Genomic DNA, 24,929 nt, shown 5'->3' on the forward strand with positions numbered 1-24,929 from the left:
TATAGCTTCATCATGAGTTGCGGCTGGTTTATAATTGACTAAATGGCTCTAATCCTATATGCTCTGATTGAGAATTTTAGGAGCCACTTTCGGCCAAAAAATAAAGACCGCTAGATGGCGCTGATCCAAATAATTATTACTTCTTATGTTAGAGCCATTTAATTAATTATAAACCAGCCGCAACGAATCTTATAAATAGATAATAAAAAGTTAACATTTTTTGTGCTACTTGCGGCAAGTTTACAATATGTTTTTTACCTGTAAATGGACCCTGAAAAGTATAAATACTCCACTTATCTGATACGGCTTATAAAATCTACCATATTTATAAAATTAAAATACTTTAGACCTTTTGCCATTAACTCATGTAAGCACAATTTAATCAGTCCATTAAAGAGACAACCAAAGAAAAAAGGCCTGAAAAAGAAGCACAGTCACACGAAAAGTCTCATACAAGAATGGAGCATTGGATCTCACTTGATCAGAGAAGGTTGGGTTCTTTGTTTACTTATAACACTTAAAATTTACATCTCTGTAATAAATGTATTTTTTAATTAGTGAGATCCGATGCTCCATTCCTAGGAGACTCTTCGTGTGGCTGCTTCTTTTTAAGACCTTTTTTCTTCAGTTGTCTCTTTTCGACTGATTAATTTACGTGTATATTTGATCGTGATTTACGATTTCTGTAACACAAATTTTGTTATGAACATAATATATAAGTTAACTGTTTATTGGAAATCTAAAGTTGAAGGGCTGTTCTTTCATTAGTTAATAGCAAAAGGTCTAGAGTATTAAAATTTTGTAAATATTGTCGATTTTATGAGCCATATTAGATAAGTAGAATATTGATGGTTTTGGAGGTCGATTTTAAGGTAAAAGATAAATTGTAAACTTGCCGCAAGTAGCACACAAAATGTTAACTTTTTATCATCTATCTATAAGATTTTTTGCGGCTGGTTTATAACTAATAAAGTGACTTTAGTGTAAGTAGCAATAATTATTTCGTATCACTGCCATCTAGCGGTCTTTATTTTTTGGCCAAAAGTGGCTCCTAAAATTCTCAATCAGAGCATTCAGGATTAGAGCCATTTAGTTAATTACAAACCAGCCGCAACTCATGATGAAGCTATAAAATGAAAAAATAACAATACGTGTGTTTTAGGCGGCAAGTTAACAATCTATTTTCTACCAAAAAATTGACCTCCTATGTGTTTGTACTTTTGAAGATAAATTTTCAAGCATAAGACGTATTGTTAACTTGCCGCCAAAAACACACGTATCGTTATTTTTTCATTTTATAGCTTCATCATGAGTTGCGGCTGGTTTATAATTCACTAAATGGCTCTAATCCTGAATGCTCTGATTGAGAATTTTAGGAGCCACTTTTGGCCAAAAAATAAAGACCGCTAGATGGCGCTGATCCAAATAATTATTACTTATTGTATTAGAGCTATTTAATCAATTATAAACCAGCCGCAACTAATTTTATAGATAGATAATAAAAAGTTGCCGTAGTCTGTTTTGTTTGCGGCAAGTTTACAATCTATTTTTTACCCAAAAGTTGACCTAAAAAATATAGATATTCATATGGTTTAATAAAATCGACTATATGAAGAAATCTTGCAAATACTGAGAAAAAAGTATTAATTTTTCAGTTTTTCAATGATTCAAACGAACCAATGTACGGGAATTGATTATTATTTAATGAATATAATGCGATAAGCTTTGATGTTGAGTAAAATTGTTAAGTATTAAAGTATATTGTTTAACGTGTTGTAGGGAAAAGTGGTGAATGTTGATGAATAACAATAATTTATAGTTTTTGTTTATTTTTTTACTTTTTACAAGTATTTACAACTTGATACTTTATTATTTGATAAATACGAGCGGTAAAAATTAGTATAAAATTTTACTTTATGATAAATTCGATATAACTTGACTGACTTGGTTAATATGATTAGTAAAACACTAACCATAAGAGTATTTTTAAACAATGAAATACAGTGCTGTCAGAAAAAAGTACATTGTTTGTATCAATAAAGGATGTATAATTACATTCAAATATAAATGCGCAGTAAAAAAATTACAAAAATATATTTTAAGTATGACAAACTTGAATACCGCAGACCATCACCTTCCATCAAGATTATTGTAACTATCATTCAGTCTTATAGTTTATGACAACAATCCATAATTCTGTTAAGGTACGTTGCTTGCACGTTTCAAAGAAAATGAGGCATTAATAATGATTATCATTTAGAAAGATAGTTGTAACAATTTTTAAAAACTTTGAAACTTTGAAATTAGCTGAGCTGTATTTCAAAAATTTGATACTGTTGATTTCAATTTATTTATGAAACAATATATTAAAATAGTTTTAAATAGTATGATAAAAAAAAGAAATATGACTCAAAAAAATATAGGCTAAAATCTTTCTCACTCTTGGGCAATCTCAAAAAATTTTACGAAAGCTACAATTTGGCTAACTAATATCTTATTCATTTTAACTCATTTCTAATACTCAAAAAATTTCACGACTCCGTTAATTCACAAACACGTTTGAAAAAAAAAACTAGCTATTAATCTGGTCTAGCATTTTGCATGGTTGCAAGAGTGGACGTATCAATGCCACTGCTTTCGACAATAAGCATCAATGCAGGTCCAGGTTGAGTCTGATTTTGCTGTTCGTTAGTAGCATTCTCGCACGCCAGGTTTTCACAAATATTCTGGTGATCCGTCCAATCTTCGCGTTGACAGTCTGTTGAACAATATGGTGTGCGTCGACAATTGGAACATTCCGCATATGCCTCCCTGCCACATTTGTTGCACTGCAAAGTAAAAAATTTTCATGTTGGTTAATCAAATAGCTTTGCGTTTATGAAAACAAGCCAAATTAGAAGAAACTTACTCTTCTACCGTGAGGATCCGTGGTAGGTTGCAAAGAAGCTGCGATGACCTCGCCCCTGCCAAGTTGAGATATCAGATCTCTTCTGGACTCCCTTATATCTTCAGCCTTGAGCTCCTCAAGTGTATTTACACACCTTGTGAGGATCTTACTCATCTCCTTGAGATCCTCCTCCATTTTTTTAATTTTGTTTTTACGCACATTCTCCGTGTTAGTTTGCACAGACGTTATTATTGGTCCACTGTCCTGATTATGTTGTATGACAATTTCATCTGAGCTGACAAATTGTGGCCAAGTCTTGTCAGCCAAGACGTCGTTACTGCTGTCGTCATTGTCGCTGTCATTTGTAGAGTCATCTCTGCGAGCTCGTCTTTGATCTCGGTCCAGAGTCTCCCTAGATCGTCTTTTTCTCTTGTATGGAGTAAACAGTCGAATTGGTCCAGCCTATAAATATAAAATTATTGCTATGGACAAATGTTGGGAAAGGTTTGATGAACAAGAATTTTTTGTGGCTCATATACTTACAGCATTGTCATCGTCGCAACAAGCAGCACAAGTACAAGAAGTGGCGTGTGGTCTGAGAATCTGTTCGTCGATCAAAGTTTGTAGACTGCGTCCTCCGAAACGGAGACTTCTCTTCCAGTCTTTGCTCGAAGCTCTGCCACACAGTGCTTCAAACTCACTAGGAGTGTACCATTGATTATTCAGTTTAATGCAACGTCCACGTCCCCCAGATCCGAACCGACTTTTGTGCAACTCTGCATTAGTATTTTTACACCTAATTGGCAGAACTGCCATGTTGGCTGACTCTGTCCAATTGTAATTTGCCTGATTCGGTGCCGGAGACGACGTGATTCGCACCGGTGTGATGTCTGTGTCATCACTTTTTTGGATAACAATGGTCTTGATATCACTGTTCCAGCGCAGTGGATCATTTTTGTCCTCCGACCGAGATTCACAGATAAAGCCATTGTCAACGCATATCATTTGCTTGAACTGACCACCTGCTGATTGTAACTGTTAAATTGCCAAGAATTGTATTCATCAGTGAATGAAACATTGCATGAAAACTAGTAAAAGCCGTTTGAAGAGTTTAACGGCAGTGAACGAAGCCTAATGAAGCGTCAAAAAAGCCCACCTGCTGTAGCTGTTCCGAGGTGATGACGTTGAGCGTCGTCCCATTGGTGATGATCGAGTTAACCGGCAGAGTGACCGGCAGCGAGTTGGTCTGCAACGTAGGGTTGTTGATGTTGGTGGCTACGGCCACGGGAACAGCCAGCGTCACTGGCACCTCTGCCTCCTGTTGACGCTGTTGTGGTTGGGCCGTCGAGCACGACTTCACCTTGGCGGATGCCACTGTCGTCGAGACGGGGGACGACACGCTCGACGAAGTCTCCGGAGCCGTAGCCACCGCAACGACGGCACCACGTGTTGTTGCCTCGTCGGTTTCGTTCGCCAGCTGCTCGGACATGTCCGGCTTCTCGGCGAGCGTCTCCGAGCCGTCCGAGTGCTGGCTTTCCTCCATTACTCGGACGCGCTCGGAGCTCTTCGCCGTCTCCGCGACTCGTGACCCCCTAGTCCCCCTGCCTCTCTTCGCGCCTTTCGCGGCTTTTTTTTTTTTTATCACTTCTGTCACTTCCATGCACTAGTCAGATAATAACTTTTTTTATGCGATATTTAATGGTCACGCCTACCCATATAATTATTTATACACACTCTGTACACAATAAACAACGTTGATTCTTACTCTGCCTCTGGTTTAACTTGATGCTTTGCACTTGAGTAAGTATAGCTTTTTTATGCATCGGCGTCTGCATGAGCCTATATGATAGCGACTCCTTTCCTTGCCTCCTTGGCTTATTTTTTCTCTCATTAAAACTTGAAGCGATAAACAAAGTCAACAAAGATGGCAGAGTGTAAAAACATTAGATTTTTACATAAGCTGTTTCGGTTGTAAGGTGTCCAAACACATGCAATTGTTGTACAAATTGAGAGTTCATGTGGTCGCTTGTTTGCATTACTGAAAAATGTTGTGGGCGAAAGGTGAAATGATGCTGAGAAATTTATACACCTAAGTACATATATACATATATATATATATATGTACAAATATCTTACATTAAAGTGAACTATATAGCCTCAGAGTCTCAGAGACATGCGTTCACTATAGTGAGATATATCTTTAATACACCTGTATGTACTACAGCGGGTGTAATCAACGTGTAAAGTTTACACTGTATAAACAATTAAACCTTTTTTTGTACTCACTATATATTATATGTTGGGGTCAGCCCTTGAGAGCCTTCTCTCGAAACTTCGGAATCACGCCACAATGTGCAAGGATAGAAAAGCTGGTGGCGTTGACAGTCACGTCACGAGCCTTCTCTCGTCGTGTCTGAAACTCGCCACTTTATGGAAATTAACGCAGGAATAGTGGCGCTAGTGCTGTAGAACCGACACTTCCGCCGGGATGGTTATGTGAAATTACGATTGATGTTGTATTTTTTAATAATGCTCCGATCTCAAAAATTATAACTATATAAGTACATAAATTTTACACGGGAATTACGGCAAATTTTTTATTGTTGAACGTTGGTAAGATAGATCACAACAACTAGCTGCAGTCGGTATGCACCAAACGACCTTATACCGAATGTCGATAACTATTTTTTGTGGTGAAAATCTTCACTACCGTCAGAAGATTGAATGTAAATTCCTTATTATCTACGAGCTCTGAGTTCCAAAAAATGTCCATAGATGGAGACTATTACTCGTTCGGGAGTCCCGGCGGGATTGACTTAAATTTAATTGATTAAATATCCCCTTCTGCAGTCATTACAGCGTATTTTTTGAATCACGCTTGGATTCCGATCTGTATTGGTAACTCATTGTTAGTACTAAGTAGATAATGACGCATTGTATTCGGAAAATTCTCTGAGATTTGTTTAAATACAATGTAAAAGTTCGAAAAACTCGCTTTTCCGACGTTTCCTTCGTTCTCTTTATGGAAAACAAAATGCCAGCCAATCCTATGTTTATAAAACTTCACTTGGTTATTAATAAAAAACTAAAAATAAACCAATAATCTAGAGGAATTTGCAGTACCATATTAGGTGTAAAAATTCTAGTTGCTAATTTATTTACGACTAAGAACTTGAAATAAAAAAAAAAAATCTTAACCAGTCAATAACAATATATCAAACCTTTTTCATTGAAAACATGCACACTGTGATAGGAAGGATAAATTAGAGATAATTAATGGATTAATTAATCGCAGTTTGAGTCTTTGGAATAATAATAAATGAATATTCATCAACACTGAGGTCACCCCAAGTTACGTATGTATACCTCGTAAAAAACAAATTCATCATAATGCATCGAAGTACATTTCCGGAACTTGAAGGAAAGGTGTATCTCAAAATATTTTTCGAATCAACGATACAATTTTTGTTTACCTAGTTCAATTTTTTCGTCAATAACATATCACATCAAGGTACTCTTGATAACGAACAAGCGTATTTTTGATATCTAACGTGAATTCCAGCTTAAAGTATGTAAATTCACTGGTTTTAAGTATAGGATATATTTAGAGTATGTATCCTAGATGTACGTCCTGTGATAGACAATTTGTGTATTGAAAAACAAAAAACCTAGAAAAATTGGAGGTTTTAAATACATTGAAATTTGAATAGGTATCTACTGATGAACTTATACTTAAGTTAGAGAGTTAGGTTTTTCGGGATTAATAGTCCAACTGGTTTTTTGTAATTCGCGTGACGCAATTAAGATTAATGGCTCGGTGATCAAAAGGTACGTTTAGGTATAAGGAAGCATAAATAATTGCTTGTTTCTAAGAACAACTCAGATTTTTTCTACGATAATGCATAAATTTTTAACTATTTACCAATCATGTGCAAGGACACAAAATCATACACAAAGGCCTTTTAACAATAAACTGAATCTGTTTGTGGTACCGTAACATAATTTTCATAGTTAGTATTACCGACCAGCTCAACCATTCGAGCTTCTCCCAAACACGTAACGTTCCACACAGGGGGTAAAAACTACATCATACAAATCAGCAACAAATTGGTACGAGTGGTTGAACATAAACCACTATGTCACATTTCACAAAATACCCGTCTTTTGGATGGAATCAATTTTTTTCGGCCCTTTGGTCAACCGTGGACAAAGAGCTGTCATCGGTGTCGGTCACGTAAGCCGCGTTATCATGACACGAGTCGTCCGTGGTGTCCTGCTGAGGTGGTGGATGAGGTGTAGCCACGTGGTCGGGTGACGACATCATGGCCAAGTAATCGTACTGCCCGTCTAAAACGTCTCTGTTCATGGCTTCGTAGACAACATCCAATTCCGCGTAGTGCACTTTTATGCTGTTATCGACGAACTCGCCGATTCGGTCGACCAATTCTTGGAACGTCGGTCTCCTGGTTGGCTCCTCCTCCCAACAGCGAAGCATCATGTCGTAACTAAAACAAAATTCCCACATTGTACGGAAGAGCAATGACTTTGACAACGATGCCATTACTCACATGGACTTGGTAGCGTAAATAGGCTTCTTCATCCTGTAGCCCTGCAAGATTTTTGGGTAAAGTTTTTCGAAGCCCATGCCCGAGTATGGCGACTCCGCCAGGGAAAAGAACTCCCACAGGACCACGCCGAAAGACCACACGTCCGACTTTGTCGAGAAAACTTCATCCCTGATGGACTCGACGGCCATCCACTTGAAGGGCACATCTGTCCTCGTCTTCATCTTGTAGATGCCATCCTTGTACACCGACTTGGCCAAACCAAAGTCACAGATTTTTATGACGTTGTTCTCCGCCAGTAATATATTCCTTGCGGCCAGGTCGGCGTGCAGCACCTGCATGCCCACATCAGCAAAAGTAAAAGCACGTGGTTACAACCAGACGCGAAATATGTTTACGTACGTTTCTCCGGGAGAGGTAGTTCATGCCTCGAGCTACTTGGAACGCCCAAATAATGAGGTCCTGAGTGGATATTGTTGTGAAACTAAACGCCTCGTAGTCGCCCTCGTAGTTGGAGCGCCAACCTGGCTGAGAGTTGTCGGAGCCGAGGGTGCGATAGGACTCGACTGACGAGCTGGAGTCTTGAGTGTTGGCGGAGTCGATGGTGGAGTCGTAGCTTGGGACCGAGTTTGGGAATTCCAGTGGGGCATAGTTTAGCCTGTCGTCGAGGAAAAAAAAAATAAAAATACATTACATTCATTTTCTTTCTTTATAATAACTAATTATTCATTTATTCAACTCTTGTCACGTATTCCGTTGTTGTGATGTCATTTTTTGAAAGTATTTAACGTCTTCATTTGTATAATCATACAATACGTATACATACATCACTGGTAAAATTTGATTTATCAATGCACTTTTTCAAATATCCCTTGTTTGATCATCAATGCGTTATTGACTCATGTTAGACCACGCAATGATTACAAATCGTATAAATGACTCAAATTACTTTTTGGGTATCTTGCTGATTCGTGGGTTGATTTCACCAGTGAACAGATCTACTTGGTTTAAAAAGTTTTGCCGGTGAAGTAGCAAATAGCTCTGCAAATTTCCAAATCGACAGTATTCGACAATTACTAACAGTTCATCTGAAACAATATCGAATAGTTGACAAAAAAAAAAAAAAAAAAGAGAATTTTTGCAGTCATTTTAATTTTAAGGGATAATCCTTACGTTCAGCGATATTTTTCGTGCAAGCACCGAGAAGATTAACCACATTCAAGTGCTTTCCCAAATGTCCCATTATTTTCAGTTCCCTTTTCAAGGCATGAATGTAAGTTACTTTTGAAGTTTTGCGGGGCATTTTAACGGCGACAGTAGTAACGGTTTCATTGTTACTGATTCCAAGCGCTTCTGCCTTTATCACAACCCCAAAGGCTCCACTTCCCAATTGCTTTCCTTCATGCACATCGTAAAAACATACCATCGTTACGTTTACTTTACTGTGGACTGTTGTGTAGGTTTTCATTGTTATTTACTATTTTCTTTTTTTATTAGAAAAATATTAGTCCGAAGTATCATCAACTTTTTAAACTCATTTTAAGAATAGCAGTTATCAACTCGGTTGATTTGATAGATTTTGTAGATCCTTTTTTATAAAACTTGGCATTTATTTGTAAATCATTTATTTATTTTTTTGTTTTTTCATAGCACAATACATAGAAAATACAAACAAATCAGATCTTAATATTGTTCATGGTAACTTTAAATTTATAACTTATAATATTCTAATGTTTCTTTCAACTAGACGTACGAGCTGTATGTATTTAAATATTCCCAATAAATAAGCCAGTTGAAACGACCGATCGAGATAAATCAAAGCAAATTTTCGAGGACAAACGTATTATAATATCATTTATCAACATATTTTAAGAGATTTTTCGGGATTTTGGTGATTTCATACCTAACTTCAATCTTTCCCTGGGAAATTCCCACCTCCTGTCGTACGGAAGAAGCTCTGCCTGCTCGTCTAACGTTAGCTCTGGATTTATACGGTCGAGTGCTCCTTCCTCGAAGTCCTCTCGGCCGGCTTCCAACGTCCTCCTCCTCTTCATCTAAAAATTTGTAAATTTTAAGCGTTTCCATTACAATTTCTAACTAAAAACAATCACCCTTTTGCCCAAACAATATGCTTTCTTACCTTATTGTATCGTACTTTTATGAAGAAGTAAATCGCGATAATCACGAGTATGGTACACAACCAAGTAATTATTCCAACTTCAACGGGAGTCAATACAGGATCTAAAATAAGAATAGACTGTTTCAACAACGATATGCTTGAAGCTTGACAAAAAAGTGTATTAAAAAATGTTGTAAAGAATTACCCTTTACGGCGAATACTTGGTAATGACTATCATTCCCAAAGCGATTTTGAGCTAGGCACGAATAATTCCCGACATCGTTTTTCAAAAAGTATTTTATCCGCAATATTCGATTGCTGTCGTCCAAAATGAATTGTTCCGAAGACTTCAAGAGTGTATCGTTCCTAAACCAAGTTACTTTAGGTACTGGCATGCCTCTGGCGTAACAATATAATTTAATATCTTTAGCATCCTCCACGAGTATAGTAACCTCCGTGTCGTTCAGGTTTGTGTAAGTAATTCTCGACTTCTCCGGTTCTGTGGATTATGGGATATTTAGTATAGCAACATTCAATATTAAATAAACGTAAATAGTAAAAACTTTTGTCGTTACTTTGTAAAATGAGGTTGAAAAGTTGCTGGGATGAATTACGAATCGAAATTTTTTGGCATTCGTATACTTGCTCGTCCGTCTTTGTCAAGTTCCGGATCTCAAGGACAGTTTGATGAGTGAACTCAGTTTTTACTTGATATACAGATGTCCTGGCTGAAATTTAATGAAATAGTGATCAAATGTTGGAAGACAGATTTTAAGCGATGAAACTTTTAAATGCGTAATTTTTTGCTTAACAAACCATAACTGTTGTCCCACTCACTCCCAGTGGTAACCCAATTTGTAGAATCGTTGGTGAAAAAATTCACAAGGGCACATCTTAAGGTAACGTTGTCACCTTCAAACAAATCGTCCTCTGGTTTTATCACCCCAAAAGGAGCGTCATGTGGTCCTCCATCTTTACAAATCGAAAAAGGAAGTAAACTGAGGTGTTATCGGATTAGACAAAAAACTCAAGCTATAATTATATTGACGATATTAATACCCGTGATGAGCACGTTCTTTTCAGTCGAGTTGCAGTCATAAATATTGCAATCGTCGCAACTCATTAGACCCGTGGTCGTATTTTTTGTCGACAATGCTGAGTAAATCATTGTTAAGCTTTCCTCTTCCATTGGTGTACCCTAAATCGATGAATCAGTTATTAAAATTGTGCTTAGTGCTGTTACCATATATACTTTTGTTTTAATCGTTCAATAAAAATCTACCTTAAGTTCAAATATCTTGCATTCATCTTTGTGCGGATCTTCCGGGCATTTTGTGTAGAACCAGGGTGCATTGGCCTTTGGGTGACCGTGGGCACTGCAAAATACTGTTCTATTGTCGCTAGGGCCCATGTATATTCTCCTAGTTGGTAGAGCCCACATTTCTTTACCAGCTGCAAATAAAAAATCATTTATTTATTAATTAATAACAGATTAGTAAAACGGGTATGTGTTATCGAAGTATAATTTTACTGAAATAAAAAAAAAAGTGGAATTTTATTACTATTGACGTAAACGTGTATCTTGCTGACGCTTGGATGTTCTTTGAAGTCCTTTTTTTTTACGTTCTTTCTTTTTTCGGCGCAGCCGTAAGTGCCAGTGTCCCCAAAGACGCTCAATGGCCTTTGAAATGTCACATTTCGGTCCAGCTCATTTTCATAAATCATGTACTTTGACGTAGTCACCTTTTAAACAAAAATGAATACAACTTGTGAATTCCAACGATTCATTTTTCAACTGTTATTCGTATAAAGTTGTCAAGTGCTGCAACTAACATGACTTCTCGGCTCTTGATAATAAAACACAAGTTCTTCGGTTTTGCTCATGCAGGTAATTTCGATTGATTTTCCTTCATTGATAGCGACTCTGGACGAAAAGGGATGGAGCAAGGGTGAATACAATTGTCCACGGCAGCCTATATTAAATTTTTTAGATTTTTGATTATATCGAACATGTGCATGAATGTTATTACGTTATGTTATCGTTTTCAAGAGAAAACATAACAGCTAACGTAGTAAATTACCGTTACAGTAATTACATTTTACATAAATTATACGAGTATTAATATTCTTTCTTTGCTTTGGCGGTTAAAAATGAACCACTGATTAGCAGTTATGTGAGGTATAAAATTGATGCTCCACAGACAAAGGCTTAAGATAACGGCTTGTGGGTATTCCTTAATCGTAATAAGCAGTCATTAGGACCGTACATAGTAACGAAGTAACGATTGACGGCTGATTGTGAAAGAATGTTCTTAGTGTGATTGTAATTTCAACAATTATTTTAGATGTGTTAGAATCATTATCAATATAATAAATATATTACAACATTTACATGAGAACTTTTGAAGTCTATTTTGTATTGTTTTACATCTCAAGTACAATCTTACTAAATAATATTACAACGTCCGTTGTAATCGTAAGATCATTGTCCACATTGTCTAAAAAATTAATGTCCCCAGTTGAGCCAGTAAATTTTGGGTAATTATGTTGCTTACAACAAATCGGTAAAAAATCTGTCGATTTTGTCATTGAATTACTATTTTCGCTAGAAAATCGGATTTTTTTAGCTGCTATCGCTTCAATACAAATACAAAATTTTACAAATATTTTTACAGTACAAATAACGGAAATATTAGCGATGTGCTGGTAAGGCCAATAAGGACCTGCATATATTTCCGACAAAAACATCAAAGTTATATCAGGTTTAATAGCCAATAACTTTTGATAAGTAAGTACATCATTTTCTGACTCAACAATTAAATTTTGAAAATTTGTACAGAAAAAAAAGATTAAATTTTTTTGCAGATATTTGAAGTTGGTCATGTTGGGACTTGATATACTTTGAAGTTCAACTTCTTGTGCTTGAAAACACATGTTGAGCGTCAAATAATATCTTACACAACGGGCACACGCGGTATGTCCATTTCGTGTGAAAATTATCTTAAGCTAAACACTTGTGGCGTAATGTACGAAAAAAATACTTAGTCGTAGACTAATTATTAAATAAGATAAAGAAATACTGGGCCACACAAGTAGATAAGATTGCTTTTACTCAAATAAACTTACGTGGGAGTAGAACGAGAAAAATGAGAAGTAGTTTCCACCAAAATAACGCAAACAGGACCCATTGTCCTTGGGAGCTTGACATCTTGCTCGTCAGAATTTCTTCAGTATGACGGCACCTGAGAGTCCGAGAGGTGAGGAGGTCAATTCTGTGGTGATACCGACAGACGAAGACGCGTTATAGTGCACTCAGTGTAGTTGTATACATACTTGCGATATTTTTAATGTTCACCCACCAAAAGCCGGCACTAAACTGAAAAAAGAGAACTGACTTTTCGATCGATGTCGTTCGCTTTCGTTTGAAATCGGTAACAGCCACTATTTACCCCACCACTTAATTACATTCCTAGTAGCAGTATCGTATCAATTCTGACGATTTTCTTACAAAACTGTTATCGTTAACGAAAATACGTAAGACCATCGCTATCATATTTTTAATTTGTTGCTACAAAAGAAAGTTCAATGTTGTTTCTGACCATCAAGACCTTCGAAGAAATTTTACCGAACGCTAATTGCTTTAATGTAACAATCATGGGCTTCATTTCACCTCAATCAACATGTAATAACGTTTATGTGGATCATATCTATGAGTAAAAATAAATTGATTTCCTATAGAAAATAATGGAGAAAATACTCTGGATTGTACAATCCCTGTGAACACGTAATCATACATACTTTCAGATTTCAAAGTTTTTGCCTCTTATTTTTTTGTCTTTTAACATTAAGAAATTCAAAAGTAATTTTGTACCGATTTTTTTTCCAAGCAAAACCATGGAATCGTTTTAAACTTTCTACTAATTTAAAATTATAACTCTTAATTTAAAAGTTTCAAATATTGTTATGCATACGTTTTAAAATGGGAAAACTGAAAACTCTCATTACGTTTTCGTTGGATGACTTAAAACCTACTTAAGAATACTGATAAGATCAATGCGTTTGAGGATCTTATCATTGTTGAACTTACAATATTCGAAACGTGTTTTAAGGAAATTGTAAAATTAAAATAATATTCGAATATTAAAATAAATAGAACTAATACACGCAACAAAATATTCATGTTTTCATTTATCGCGAAGGTATTTGTTGAACAATTTAAACTACTCGGGAGCTTAAAAATATTTATTTTTAGATAGTTTTGCAAGCTGTGTAAAAATTTTGTTAAAATTACGTGAGGAAATCAAGGCAACGCAAAACCCTACATGACGAGACTCATTTTTTAAATATCTTTCACGACCAATACAATATCTTCTTTAGTACTGGTACATCATGCACTTGCCAAGTCTTATGACAAAAAAATAATAGTTCAGTACTCACGATGGTTGAACTTCGTGAGTACTGTATTTATGCACGACGTTCTCACGAAGTTCAACCATCGTGAGTACTGAACTATTTTTTTAATTTTTTTTTTTTATTCGTTTTTTAAGTTTTTGTTTAGTGAACTACATGAATGCAGTACTAACGTTTATAGAGCTTCGTTCTTTCAATGGGTCTGGCGACCCCCTTGTTACCTGAGAAATTGTGTTTTTATACTCGTCATGTTCAAAGAACTTCGTTCTTACCGTGGGTCCCATGACCCATTTATCCCCCCTGGTTTTTTGTTGTTTTTTTTTTTTATTTTATTATTATTTTTTTTTCTTTATTTCTTGTTTTATTAATTTTTTTTTTTATTTCTTGTTTTATTTTTTTCATATTTCATTTTATTACATTTTTTTCATTTTTTTGTTTCTATTTTTTTGTCATTCTTTACCTTCCTTACTTCAATGGTTAGACAAGTAAAGTAATTTTTTTTGACGGTTAAAACATTTGTTGGATCAGCTACTTGTAATCATTACGTCAAGCAAAGTGTTCTTACTAATGTAATAGTTTACCAATTACAGTAGTTGTGGCTGTAACGTAAACATACTATTATTATCTTTTACGCTAATTATTTTGCTTTATTAGACCTCTCTATTGGGTTTTAAAAACAGTTCTTAAAGCTACTTAAACATAATTTTCAATTGTTGCAACCGTGCAATAATTTTACAACACTTAAATAATTTTTTTGAAGTAAATTTTGTTATCGAATCAATTTATATTATCTTTTTTCACCTGGTGCATGTTATATTTTTAACTTTGCACTTGATACTTTTTTGATGAGTTTTTTTTTATCATTCTAACCAAATATTATGAACTATGCCAGATAATACAGTCTTTACGCACTCAAGCTTATAATCAATAAAAAGGATGCTTACCATTTTCTTATGTTTGATTCAGCACATTAGTTTTCGTATATAAGTGCAGCATTCATTCAACGCAGAACACAGTTATTCATTAGTTTTCCAATGGTTGCAATATCAAATTAGAAATTTTTCAAAATTAATAGTAAGTACTCTTACACAGTATTAAAAATTATTCGGTAGTATAAAGAAACCACTAAGATCAAAGTATTTCGATTTTTGCCAATTATCATGAAGGAATAGTCTAATACTTTTTTTAATTCTCATTCACGTTTTTAATTTTTAGAGGAATTGCTTCATAAAAAAAATGTGGGGCAAAACACCATTTTTCAACTTGCTGTTCTTAAGCTTGGTATTTTCCAACACAAATGCTCAAATAGAAACATTACTAGAAGGTTTTGGATATTTGTATCAAGCTTACGAATTTGTTTCCACGAATTTTGGAAATTTCGAAGTAACACCGTCGGCAGAAGAGCTTCATTATCAGTCATTGCGGAGCGATCTACGTGATTTGAAAATGGATTTGGAGAAGATGGAACATAATCTTCCGACGGAAGTGAATATTAACAACCGTTTACAGGAAGTAAGGATGAAATTTATCGATATTGATGGGGATTACGACAAGTATATCAAATACAAAAAAAATCCATCTCGCTACGAGCCCCAAACTTTATCTGAATATGCTGAAAAAATGACAAATGAATTGCCCCGAACGCTGGATAGAATTTATAAAGATGTTATTAAGAATAACCTAGTTAATCTTATTGAACAATGTATCAACGTAAGTACATGATTTTTCGTAAATGTAAGCTGTGTAATTCATTTTTTTTTTTTTTTTATTGAGAATTGGTGTTCGCAGAATGTAGACCCTTACTGCGAAAAAACACAATCACGGCAAAGATATTTTTACGATTTTTTCCGTACTATTCTGTCGTACGAGATAAAAGGCATCGTCATATTGGAATACGCTCATAAAATGAAATACGAAAACTCCACGCATGGTAATGTAATTTTCCCGCTTAAGTTGAAAATTATCTAGTTTAAAATAAAAAAATAAAATAAAATAAACAAATAATAATTTTAACTGCTTCAGTTAGTCACGTGCAAGAAAAGCAGGATTGGAAAGAGCATGCAAGCGAAATAATTAGGGATACTATGAAAGAGTTTAAAACAATTATCTCTCGTACCGAAAGAGACATGTGGAGGTGCGATCCAACCACACCTACGGAAAGTGAGCGTTGGCCTTTATGTTTATTTCTAATTTTGGTTTGGACGAAATCTAATCAAGTGTCTTGGTTTTTTTTTCTTTTTTAAGATAAAAATTTTGTTGAGCTCAAACTATTTCAAAGAGTGTTATATCATGGCTGGGATTTTACGTCAACATCTGGGTCAAAACCTTCCAAATTGGACTCCTGTCCAGTACCGCAAAAAGATAAAGGCGTTGCACCTATATGTGAATTCAGTTGTTCAAGCAAACAGAGCCGTTGTAGTAACGTAGTGAATTGCACGGCACTCGAGTACAAAAAGCCCATTGTTGCATGTATTTTGGTACGACCATTTTTATTAGTTGTGTAAGTAGTAATTAAATTATCAATGAGAAAATGTTTTTTTTTTTTTACAGCACATGATGCCATTTATAAACGAATCAAATATTTACTTTAATACATACTATTTTTCTTTACAATAAATAATTATTTCGTTAGAGGCGATACAATTAAATATTTATTTGGCTAAATGAAATACTTACCCAGTAAAGAAGTGAATGTTAAAGAGAAATAATCATTGTTTTGAATATTCGTAATTAATAGGTTTCGGCCAATCATCGTTCAAGCCAATCAGAAATAAATTACAAAAAAGAAGCTCTTCAAAGGCACTGCTTTCCTGATAGCTAATTCTTCAAAAAAGTGATGAAACAAATTAGTTTCTAGCCAACGTACGTGTCTATAAATGTACTGACAACTAAATTTTTTTCCAGTGAAGTAAGAATAGCTAAAAAAAGACAGAAAGAACCAAAGTACTTGTTTTTAACTCAATAATGAAGGAAATATCTTCAAAGTAAAGTTATAAACATACCTACATCTAAAATTGCAGATTGTAAATTAATTTCTTTCATTCTGGTAGCTACATTTACATATTGAGCGAGTTTAAAGTTTATTAAACTTCTAATTCTTTGAGTTTCCAAATTCGAAGTTGCAACGCATACTATACTTCATAACTCCTTAGTAACATAGGCTCCTAATTTTGTAGTATGAAATAAAGGCCTTGTTAAGAACACATCGCCTCTATAATGCTAACTTACAGTTAGCATACTTAAAATGAAAACTACCAAAGGTTCACATTACATATTCTTGTGCAGCAACTAAGTTTGAGGACTTAAATTTCTGTATCATGTAACAAGGAAGCAAAAATAATAGGCGGTCTTTTTACGAAGCTAGAAAATCCATTTTAAAGCAATTTAGAGAAAACTTCAGAAACTGGTGTAATTAAGGTCGATAATCACTATCTTATGAATAATACTATTTCTCGTACAAATGATAAAACTTCGCGCTTGTTTTAGTACATAAACTAATTTGAACCGTTTGATGCAGCTATTTTTTTTTATGAAAAAACAGATCGATGAGTTTATACCTCTTCCTCCCATATAAAATAAAAAAAAATAAATAAATAAAAAACTGAAAATTAACACAATAACCCTGAAAAGTCAACGAGTAAGCCGTAAAAAAAGTATCGTTTTCTCAGATGATCATTAAAACGACAGATTTCTTAAGATTTCTGGCCTTATTAGATATTTTGAATCATTTAAATTAAAAATTAACTTGGTTGAATTTAGTTGTTAAAATATATTTATCTTCTCAAACAATTTTTCTCGGTGTCCACAATCAAAATTTAACATATTGTTATTTATTTTTTATGACTGATTGTGAAATTGCGAAACTATTTAACCACCTTATACGTCTACTTTAAAGTAAACTCCCGCCATTTCAATATCTCTTTTACAAACGCTTTATATTCCTTACTTTTAATTGTTTAACAAACAACAATAGCGATAATGTAAAAAAATTTATCTTTGAAGTATCGTGTCAAAAATCACATGCATCTTATCCGTGTATTATTTAACTTTTTTATAATTTATTTAACACCCAATTGTGTGTATGCTGTTATTGTTCAACTGAAAATGGCTCTGATTCCACTGTTCTTTTTGCTGCTTTGTATTTTAGTTAGTTCGTAAGGCAATGTGGGTAATGGCAGTGCTGCAATACTAAGAACAATAGCTAATTAATTTTAAAAAATGACGTCCGTTGGTAAAAATTATTATTCTATATTTTATTAAACAATTTTTGAAAATCGTAGCATAAGTTGTGGTCATTTATGATTATTACTATTTTTATTGTTACCATTATCATTATGATGATGATTATCCCTCCTATTGTAGTATTTAGTTATTATTTTTTTTTACTCTTATTTTTATTATTTTTAAAATCAATATTTGGATCAAATATGTGGTCGTGGCTTGAGTGAAAGGCATTGCCAATTTATGCCACATTTCTCATGTAGACTTATATACATTTTTTTTATCATATACGACCTGTTTAAACATTTTTTTACTACTTCACGTTGCTACTTGAAGATTTGAGAAACCTTTTTTCGACCCGACAAGGCCAGATCCGAAATGGTACTTGTGATCCTATTTGACTCACAACCATTGTAAAGAGAGTCGGAAAGCATTCGCTTACAAAACTCGCGTGGTTTAGTGTCACTAGGATATACTGCAAATATGAAGACATTAAATGTGTATATGATAACATCTGGAGACAAAGAATGCGATATTACTCACACCAACGACTCGAACAAAATATCTCCTGGCTTCTTTGTACGAAATCGTTCACGCAAGCTTACACGCAAGCAATCGTACACTTTTGAAGAAAAAAAAATGTAATTATCTATTTTGTTTAATGAGGCTCGTGAATTTTTCTTTTTATAAAATTTTGACATCGAAGTATGAAGATTATAGTTCATATCTATTGACTTTAACAATAATTTTTAATGAAATCCATTTAGTTTACTCAAACTGGCCTCTTTTCTTAATTGTTTTTTTTTTTTGAGATTTTTTTTTTTTAGGAGTAGATGTACAAAATCATAGTGCTTTGACAAAGAAGCCATGCATGCAGGTGTGCTCATATGCTCGATCACTACGCAGTACAGCACTGTGTTTATATGCGTTGCATTTCAATATCACCCTCTTACTAAGTCTTGCATGTGTATTTTTGTACAAGTACAAGACGTCAAATTACAGGAATCTTAACTGATACAAAAAGGCATTGTGTGCGATTGTGTTGCGTTTTGAATAGTATATATTGCGTATTTCAACTCTAACATTTTGCAGTATTTGTATTTGAAGTACCCCCCCCCACACACACACACACGCACACAAAGCGATTAAATCTGAAGTTTTTTTATATTTTTGAATTTTTAATACTTTAATAGCTTGAAGCATTAATATTCGTCAAGTGATAACATTTCATCAAGTAAGAGGCTCTAAAAAAATTTATTAATATCAATTGAATATTCGTGGTATCATTTCTAATTTACATTTAGTTTAATTAATTCACAATCCAAGTTAACAAAATCACTGCTTATTTAACTTGTTTTATTTCATTGAAGAAACTGAAGAGACCTTAAAATATACAGAATAGTCGGATAAACACAATACAATAGCGTAATGTAATTGTTGTAAACAAAAAAATTTTTATCAATGAGAAAATGTTTTTTTTTTTTACAGCACATGATGCCATTTATAAACGAATCAAATATTTACTTTAATACATACTATTTTTCTTTACAATAAATAATTATTTCGTTAGAGGCGATACAATTAAATATTTATTTGGCTAAATGAAATACTTACCCAGTAAAGAAGTGAATGTTAAAGAGAAATAATCATTGTTTTGAATATTCGTAATTAATAGGTTTCGGCCAATCATCGTTCAAGCCAATCAGAAATAAATTACAAAAAAGAAGCTCTTCAAAGGCACTGCTTTCCTGATAGCTAATTCTTCAAAAAAGTGATGAAACAAATTAGTTTCTAGCCAACGTACGTGTCTATAAATGTACTGACAACTAAATTTTTTTCCAGTGAAGTAAGAATAGCTAAAAAAAGACAGAAAGAACCAAAGTACTTGTTTTTAACTCAATAATGAAGGAAATATCTTCAAAGTAAAGTTATAAACATACCTACATCTAAAATTGCAGATTGTAAATTAATTTCTTTCATTCTGGTAGCTACATTTACATATTGAGCGAGTTTAAAGTTTATTAAACTTCTAATTCTTTGAGTTTCCAAATTCGAAGTTGCAACGCATACTATACTTCATAACTCCTTAGTAACATAGGCTCCTAATTTTGTAGTATGAAATAAAGGCCTTGTTAAGAACACATCGCCTCTATAATGCTAACTTACAGTTAGCATACTTAAAATGAAAACTACCAAAGGTTCACATTACATATTCTTGTGCAGCAACTAAGTTTGAGGACTTAAATTTCTGTATCATGTAACAAGGAAGCAAAAATAATAGGCGGTCTTTTTACGAAGCTAGAAAATCCATTTTAAAGCAATTTAGAGAAAACTTCAGAAACTGGTGTAATTAAGGTCGATAATCACTATCTTATGAATAATACTATTTCTCGTACAAATGATAAAACTTCGCGCTTGTTTTAGTACATAAACTAATTTGAACCGTTTGATGCAGCTATTTTTTTTTATGAAAAAACAGATCGATGAGTTTATACCTCTTCCTCCCATATAAAATAAAAAAAAATAAATAAATAAACAAGAAATAAAAAAAAAAAATTAAAACAAGAAACAAAAAAAAAATAATACAAGAAATTAAAAACAAACCAGGGGGTATAAATGGGTCATGGGACCCACGGTAAGAACGAAGTTCTTGAAACATGACATGAGTATAAAAACACAATTTCTCAGGTAACAAGGGGGTCGCCAGACCCGTAGAAAGAACGAAGCTCTATAAACGTTAGTACTGCATTCATGTAGTTCACTAAACAAAAACTTAAAAAACGAATAAAAGAAAAAAATTAAAAAAATAGTTCAGTACTCACGATGGTTGAACTTCGTGAGAACGGCGTGCATAAATACAGTACTCACGAAGTTTAACCATCGTGAGTACTGAACTATTTTTTTAATTTTTTTCTTTAATTCGTTTTTTAAGTTTTTGTTTAGTGAACTACATGAATGCAGTACTAACGTTTATAGAGCTTCGTTCTTTCTACGGGTCTGGCGACCCCCTTGTTACCTGAGAAATTGTGTTTTTATACTCATGTCATGTTTAAAGAACTTCGTTCTTACCGTGGGTCCCATGACCCATTTATACCCCCTGGTTTGTTTTTAATTTCTTGTATTATTTTTTTTTTGTTTCTTGTTTTAATTTTTTTTTTTTATTTCTTGTTTTATTTTTTTTTGATATTTCATTTTAATACATTTTTTTTATTTTTTTTGTATTTCCTTTATTTAATTCCTTTTTTTATTTTCATATTTAATCTTTTTTGTTCATTCCCTTTTTTATTTTATTTTTTTTTATTCCGTTGTATTTATTCATGTCTTTTGTAATTTTATTTCATTTTATTTTCATATTTCATTTCATTAATTTTAAAAAAATTTTTTTTTCCACTTATTTTTTTGCGATTTTATAGCTTATTAATGCAATTTTTATTTTATTTTCATATAATTACTCAATGACATTGTGCCATTATTTGTTTATCAAATTCAAAATAAGTACCCTTAAAAACCATTAAAATGATATGAAACTCGAATTATATTTATATAATGATCTTACATAATTCATTTATAATTGATTTACTTTGAATTACTTTATTTATATAATTATGTGATAATGTAACATAATTTGTTTATCGAATTCGAAATAAGCGCCTCTAAAAACCATTGATACATTCTTTAACTCTATTCCAAGTATTTAGAAAACAAATACAAAAACAATTTATCATAAATCGAATGTATTATCAGTGAATGCATGTAAAAATGGAATATTTCAGTTACGAACCACACCATAAGTACAAGAAATCAAGTTTCTATAAACGGCAGCGCTCGTAGCAGAGTGGGTAAGGTACTGGACTCACATGCAGAAGGTCGAAGGTCGAAGGTCGAAGGTCGAGGGTTCAAAATTCTTTATTGGAAAATGTTTTTTTTTTTTTTTTTTTTTTTTTTTTAGAATTGTAAAAGAAAGAAATTCAAAGTGAAATAAAAATTATCGTGAGAAAATAAAATTGGGAGTGTGAGGGAGAATGGTGGGCAAAGGTGTGTAGAAGAGTAACACGGCACGGTTGGCCGATATACATATATAGTGGGGAGAGGGGAAGTGTATAGAGAATAGTCGGTGAGGGGAACGGGGTAAGGGGGGGAAACTTGAGAGGAAAAGGAAACCACTTTCGTTTCAAAAAAAAAAAATCTGTCGGTTTTAAAATTCCAGCCCCCCGAGTAACGCGACATAAAGAACTTCGTTCTAAAAAATGTTTACTCATTATCGTAGTTGTTGGCAAAAGACAAAGAAAAATAAGAGAATCTTGTGCAACCAGACACTCATCCTTCAACCCTTTAAACATCTTCGTGTAAAAATGAAACCAACGAACACCAAAAAAATCGAAACGTCGAATCAACTCGGGCATCTCTGTCGCTCTCTACGATTGCATACAGTACCGCATCCACACACCCAACACCCATATAACTCTGCTCGTTCCAGAGTGATTCGGTAATGAATGCAATACAGGATTTCCTAGAGTTATAACACCATACATGGGCAAAGTGTTGCGGCCTAAACTGCCCTCGAGCCTCTGCGCTTGTTATACCTTCATGGGTGCCCGTATGGGTACACAAACATATAGAACCAAAAAGCAGCAACGCTCGGATGTGTGTCGTGGACACGTAGCAGCATCTGGCAGAGTAGCAGAGACCTATGAAACGCAGCTATGCGGAGCCCTGCAGCTGATCGTTATATTACGAGGGCCCGGCCGCGAGAGTAATGGCACATCCGCCGTCTCTTCCTCTCTATGTTGCATGTGCACTGCTGTTTGATACAGAGAATGCGCGTTATGTGTGTGTACACGGGTTGCCTCGGGAGGGGGTGGCCGGAGCACCGAGGGTTCGCGATGCGTGATACGCAGAAATCGTTTCAGAGGGTTGGTAAGAGGGGGATGTTCTTTCGCGTGGGGATGATTTAATCGAGATTTTGGCTGATGAGGTGGGTTTTTTTTTTTCAACGGTAGCGTATTTTCGTAAGGGTTGTCTTTGGAAACAGCGAGAAATGTGTATAATTTATGAAGATTTTTTTTTTAGAGTATATTTACACTTCTTGCAGTGGTGTGGGGTAACCGGTTGATGGTACCTAAGCCGTGGCGAAAGTTTCATTGTTTGTAACTAGAATTTCAGGGGAAGGATACTCCATGTCCTGCTATGTATTTCGGCGCACCAACCCCTACAAACTTATTCGTATTATTATTAAACCGAAACCAAATAATTTGGGCTCAAAGTAGATTATCTTGGTTACCTGTTTTACTTACGAATTCAAATTTCTGATTTTTTGAATTGAAAATTCTTTAACCTCGTGGCAATAAATATTTGTAAATTTACGATGATGCAAGTCAAGTCCACTTTTGGATATTTTATATTTCTATGACATAAATGGGAATCTATTTCTCATTCCCTTCCTCCTGTGCAGCAACAATATTAGAAACACTACAACACCTCTCACAGTTTACTGTGCAGTACACGTGTATACATAATGCGCTTGCACTCGACGAGTTAGTGGCAAAGTAAAATTCCCTCGAAGCATCTACTGCTCCTTCTCCTCCTCCTTGGTCCCGTTTGTTCTTCTCAGAAATCCAAGTACAACGACACGTCCTACGTACACCAAACTTGCATATTCCCAGATGGTAACGAACAGTGCTGTTCTGAGAATTGAATTAAGTACCTATTAGAATTAATTGGATTACCCGAGAGCTTGAAAATCATTACATTATCGACATTTTATTATATATTTTTAACTCTCCGTGCTTTGGGGTTATTTGTGCTTGACAAGCTCTATGGATCATAAACGTGTGATTAATAATCGTAAGAATTAGCACAATGTCGATTACAAAAAACATCAATTAAGTAAAACAAAAGATTCAAAAGTAAAAAAAGTAAAGGATAAGAGATGAGGAGAAAGTAAAATAGTCCATAAAACAAACAAAAAAGATTTTCCAGATTTGTCAACGGTAAGGTCGTACTGGCTGTGTGGCAACAAAATACACATAAAAACGTATAAACCTAATACTGAGATACAGAGATAAAGGCAGACATACCGATGAAAGGAGCATATAGACATTTCAATTGCAACTCGATAACAAACGAGCTTTGCTTTGCCCCAACGATGACCGAATCAAATGATCATCGCGAATTGTTCAATTTACATACACAATGGATGCACAACAGGGAAGCCAAAGCGCCTCCGGGAACTTAGCCAGACAGTCAGTCAGTCGGCGAAGAGTTGCGCATGTATAGCCGAATCAGATAAAGACCTTCGGGCTAAACTGATGGAGATCAAGTAATCGACTATCCGCCTGCCTCGTTTCCATAATGCGACAATCCACGCTTGTGGTGAAGCAATAGTCAAAGCCTCGGAATTTCAAGGGCCGCTGGCTCGGTTTGCTGATCAACTCCCATCCACTTGCACAGGAATGTATTCCATTCACGTTTGTGCACACCACCAGACTGCTAATGCAATTTTTGGGTTTGAGGCCAATTACAAGGAGGATGATCGCAACCAAGTATTCTTTGGATTAACTGTCGCACAACTGTGTTATCCAATTGTCAATCCTACGTGCATCGTGGGGCTGGTAAATGTATCATATAAATTTTCCAAGTATAAACAAAATTTAAATGGAGAAAAGTTAAAGTCATCATAATGAGGGTTGTACAGGATTTTCTGCTCTGGATCACAGTTGCAACACTC

The 24,929-nt window shown here is 34.5% G+C and overlaps 2 protein-coding genes across 3 annotated transcripts; both read right to left on the bottom strand.

Annotated features, from left to right (window-relative positions):
• Positions 1–2,395: 2,395 nt before the first annotated feature.
• Deaf1 (deformed epidermal autoregulatory factor 1) lies at positions 2,396–5,279 on the bottom strand. Of its 2 annotated transcripts, XM_089594215.1 has the most exons (5): positions 5,174–5,279; positions 4,044–4,925; positions 3,431–3,922; positions 2,909–3,349; positions 2,396–2,828 (listed from the first exon to the last, which is right to left on the bottom strand). In XM_089594215.1, the coding sequence occupies exons 2-5, from the start codon at positions 4,545–4,547 to the stop codon at positions 2,580–2,582; spliced, it is 1,686 nt and encodes a 561-aa protein (XP_089450341.1). In that variant the 5' UTR covers positions 4,548–4,925; positions 5,174–5,279; the 3' UTR covers positions 2,396–2,579. The 2 variants fall into 2 exon arrangements, with proteins under 2 accessions (XP_089450341.1, XP_014207749.2); XM_014352263.2 differs by lacking the exon at positions 5,174–5,279 and having other exon boundaries at positions 4,044–4,958.
• Positions 5,280–6,785: 1,506 nt separating this feature from the next.
• Positions 6,786–12,931, bottom strand: LOC111643045 (vascular endothelial growth factor receptor 1-like). The gene is made up of 15 exons (XM_089594290.1): positions 12,698–12,931; positions 11,405–11,544; positions 11,134–11,314; positions 10,854–11,023; positions 10,631–10,769; positions 10,388–10,543; positions 10,147–10,299; positions 9,777–10,070; positions 9,593–9,693; positions 9,356–9,506; positions 8,626–8,850; positions 8,402–8,540; positions 7,855–8,110; positions 7,456–7,787; positions 6,786–7,392 (listed from the first exon to the last, which is right to left on the bottom strand). The coding sequence occupies exons 1-15, from the start codon at positions 12,777–12,779 to the stop codon at positions 7,062–7,064; spliced, it is 2,850 nt and encodes a 949-aa protein (XP_089450416.1). The 5' UTR covers positions 12,780–12,931; the 3' UTR covers positions 6,786–7,061.
• Between the last annotated feature and the right edge of the window lie 11,998 nt (positions 12,932–24,929).

The sequence above is a fragment of the Copidosoma floridanum genome, unplaced genomic scaffold (assembly GCF_036245765.1).
Source record: "Copidosoma floridanum isolate Cflo_tuat_1 unplaced genomic scaffold, Cflo_Japanese_pri ptg000021l, whole genome shotgun sequence".
In the NCBI taxonomy this organism is placed as follows: Eukaryota; Metazoa; Arthropoda; class Insecta; order Hymenoptera; family Encyrtidae; genus Copidosoma; species Copidosoma floridanum.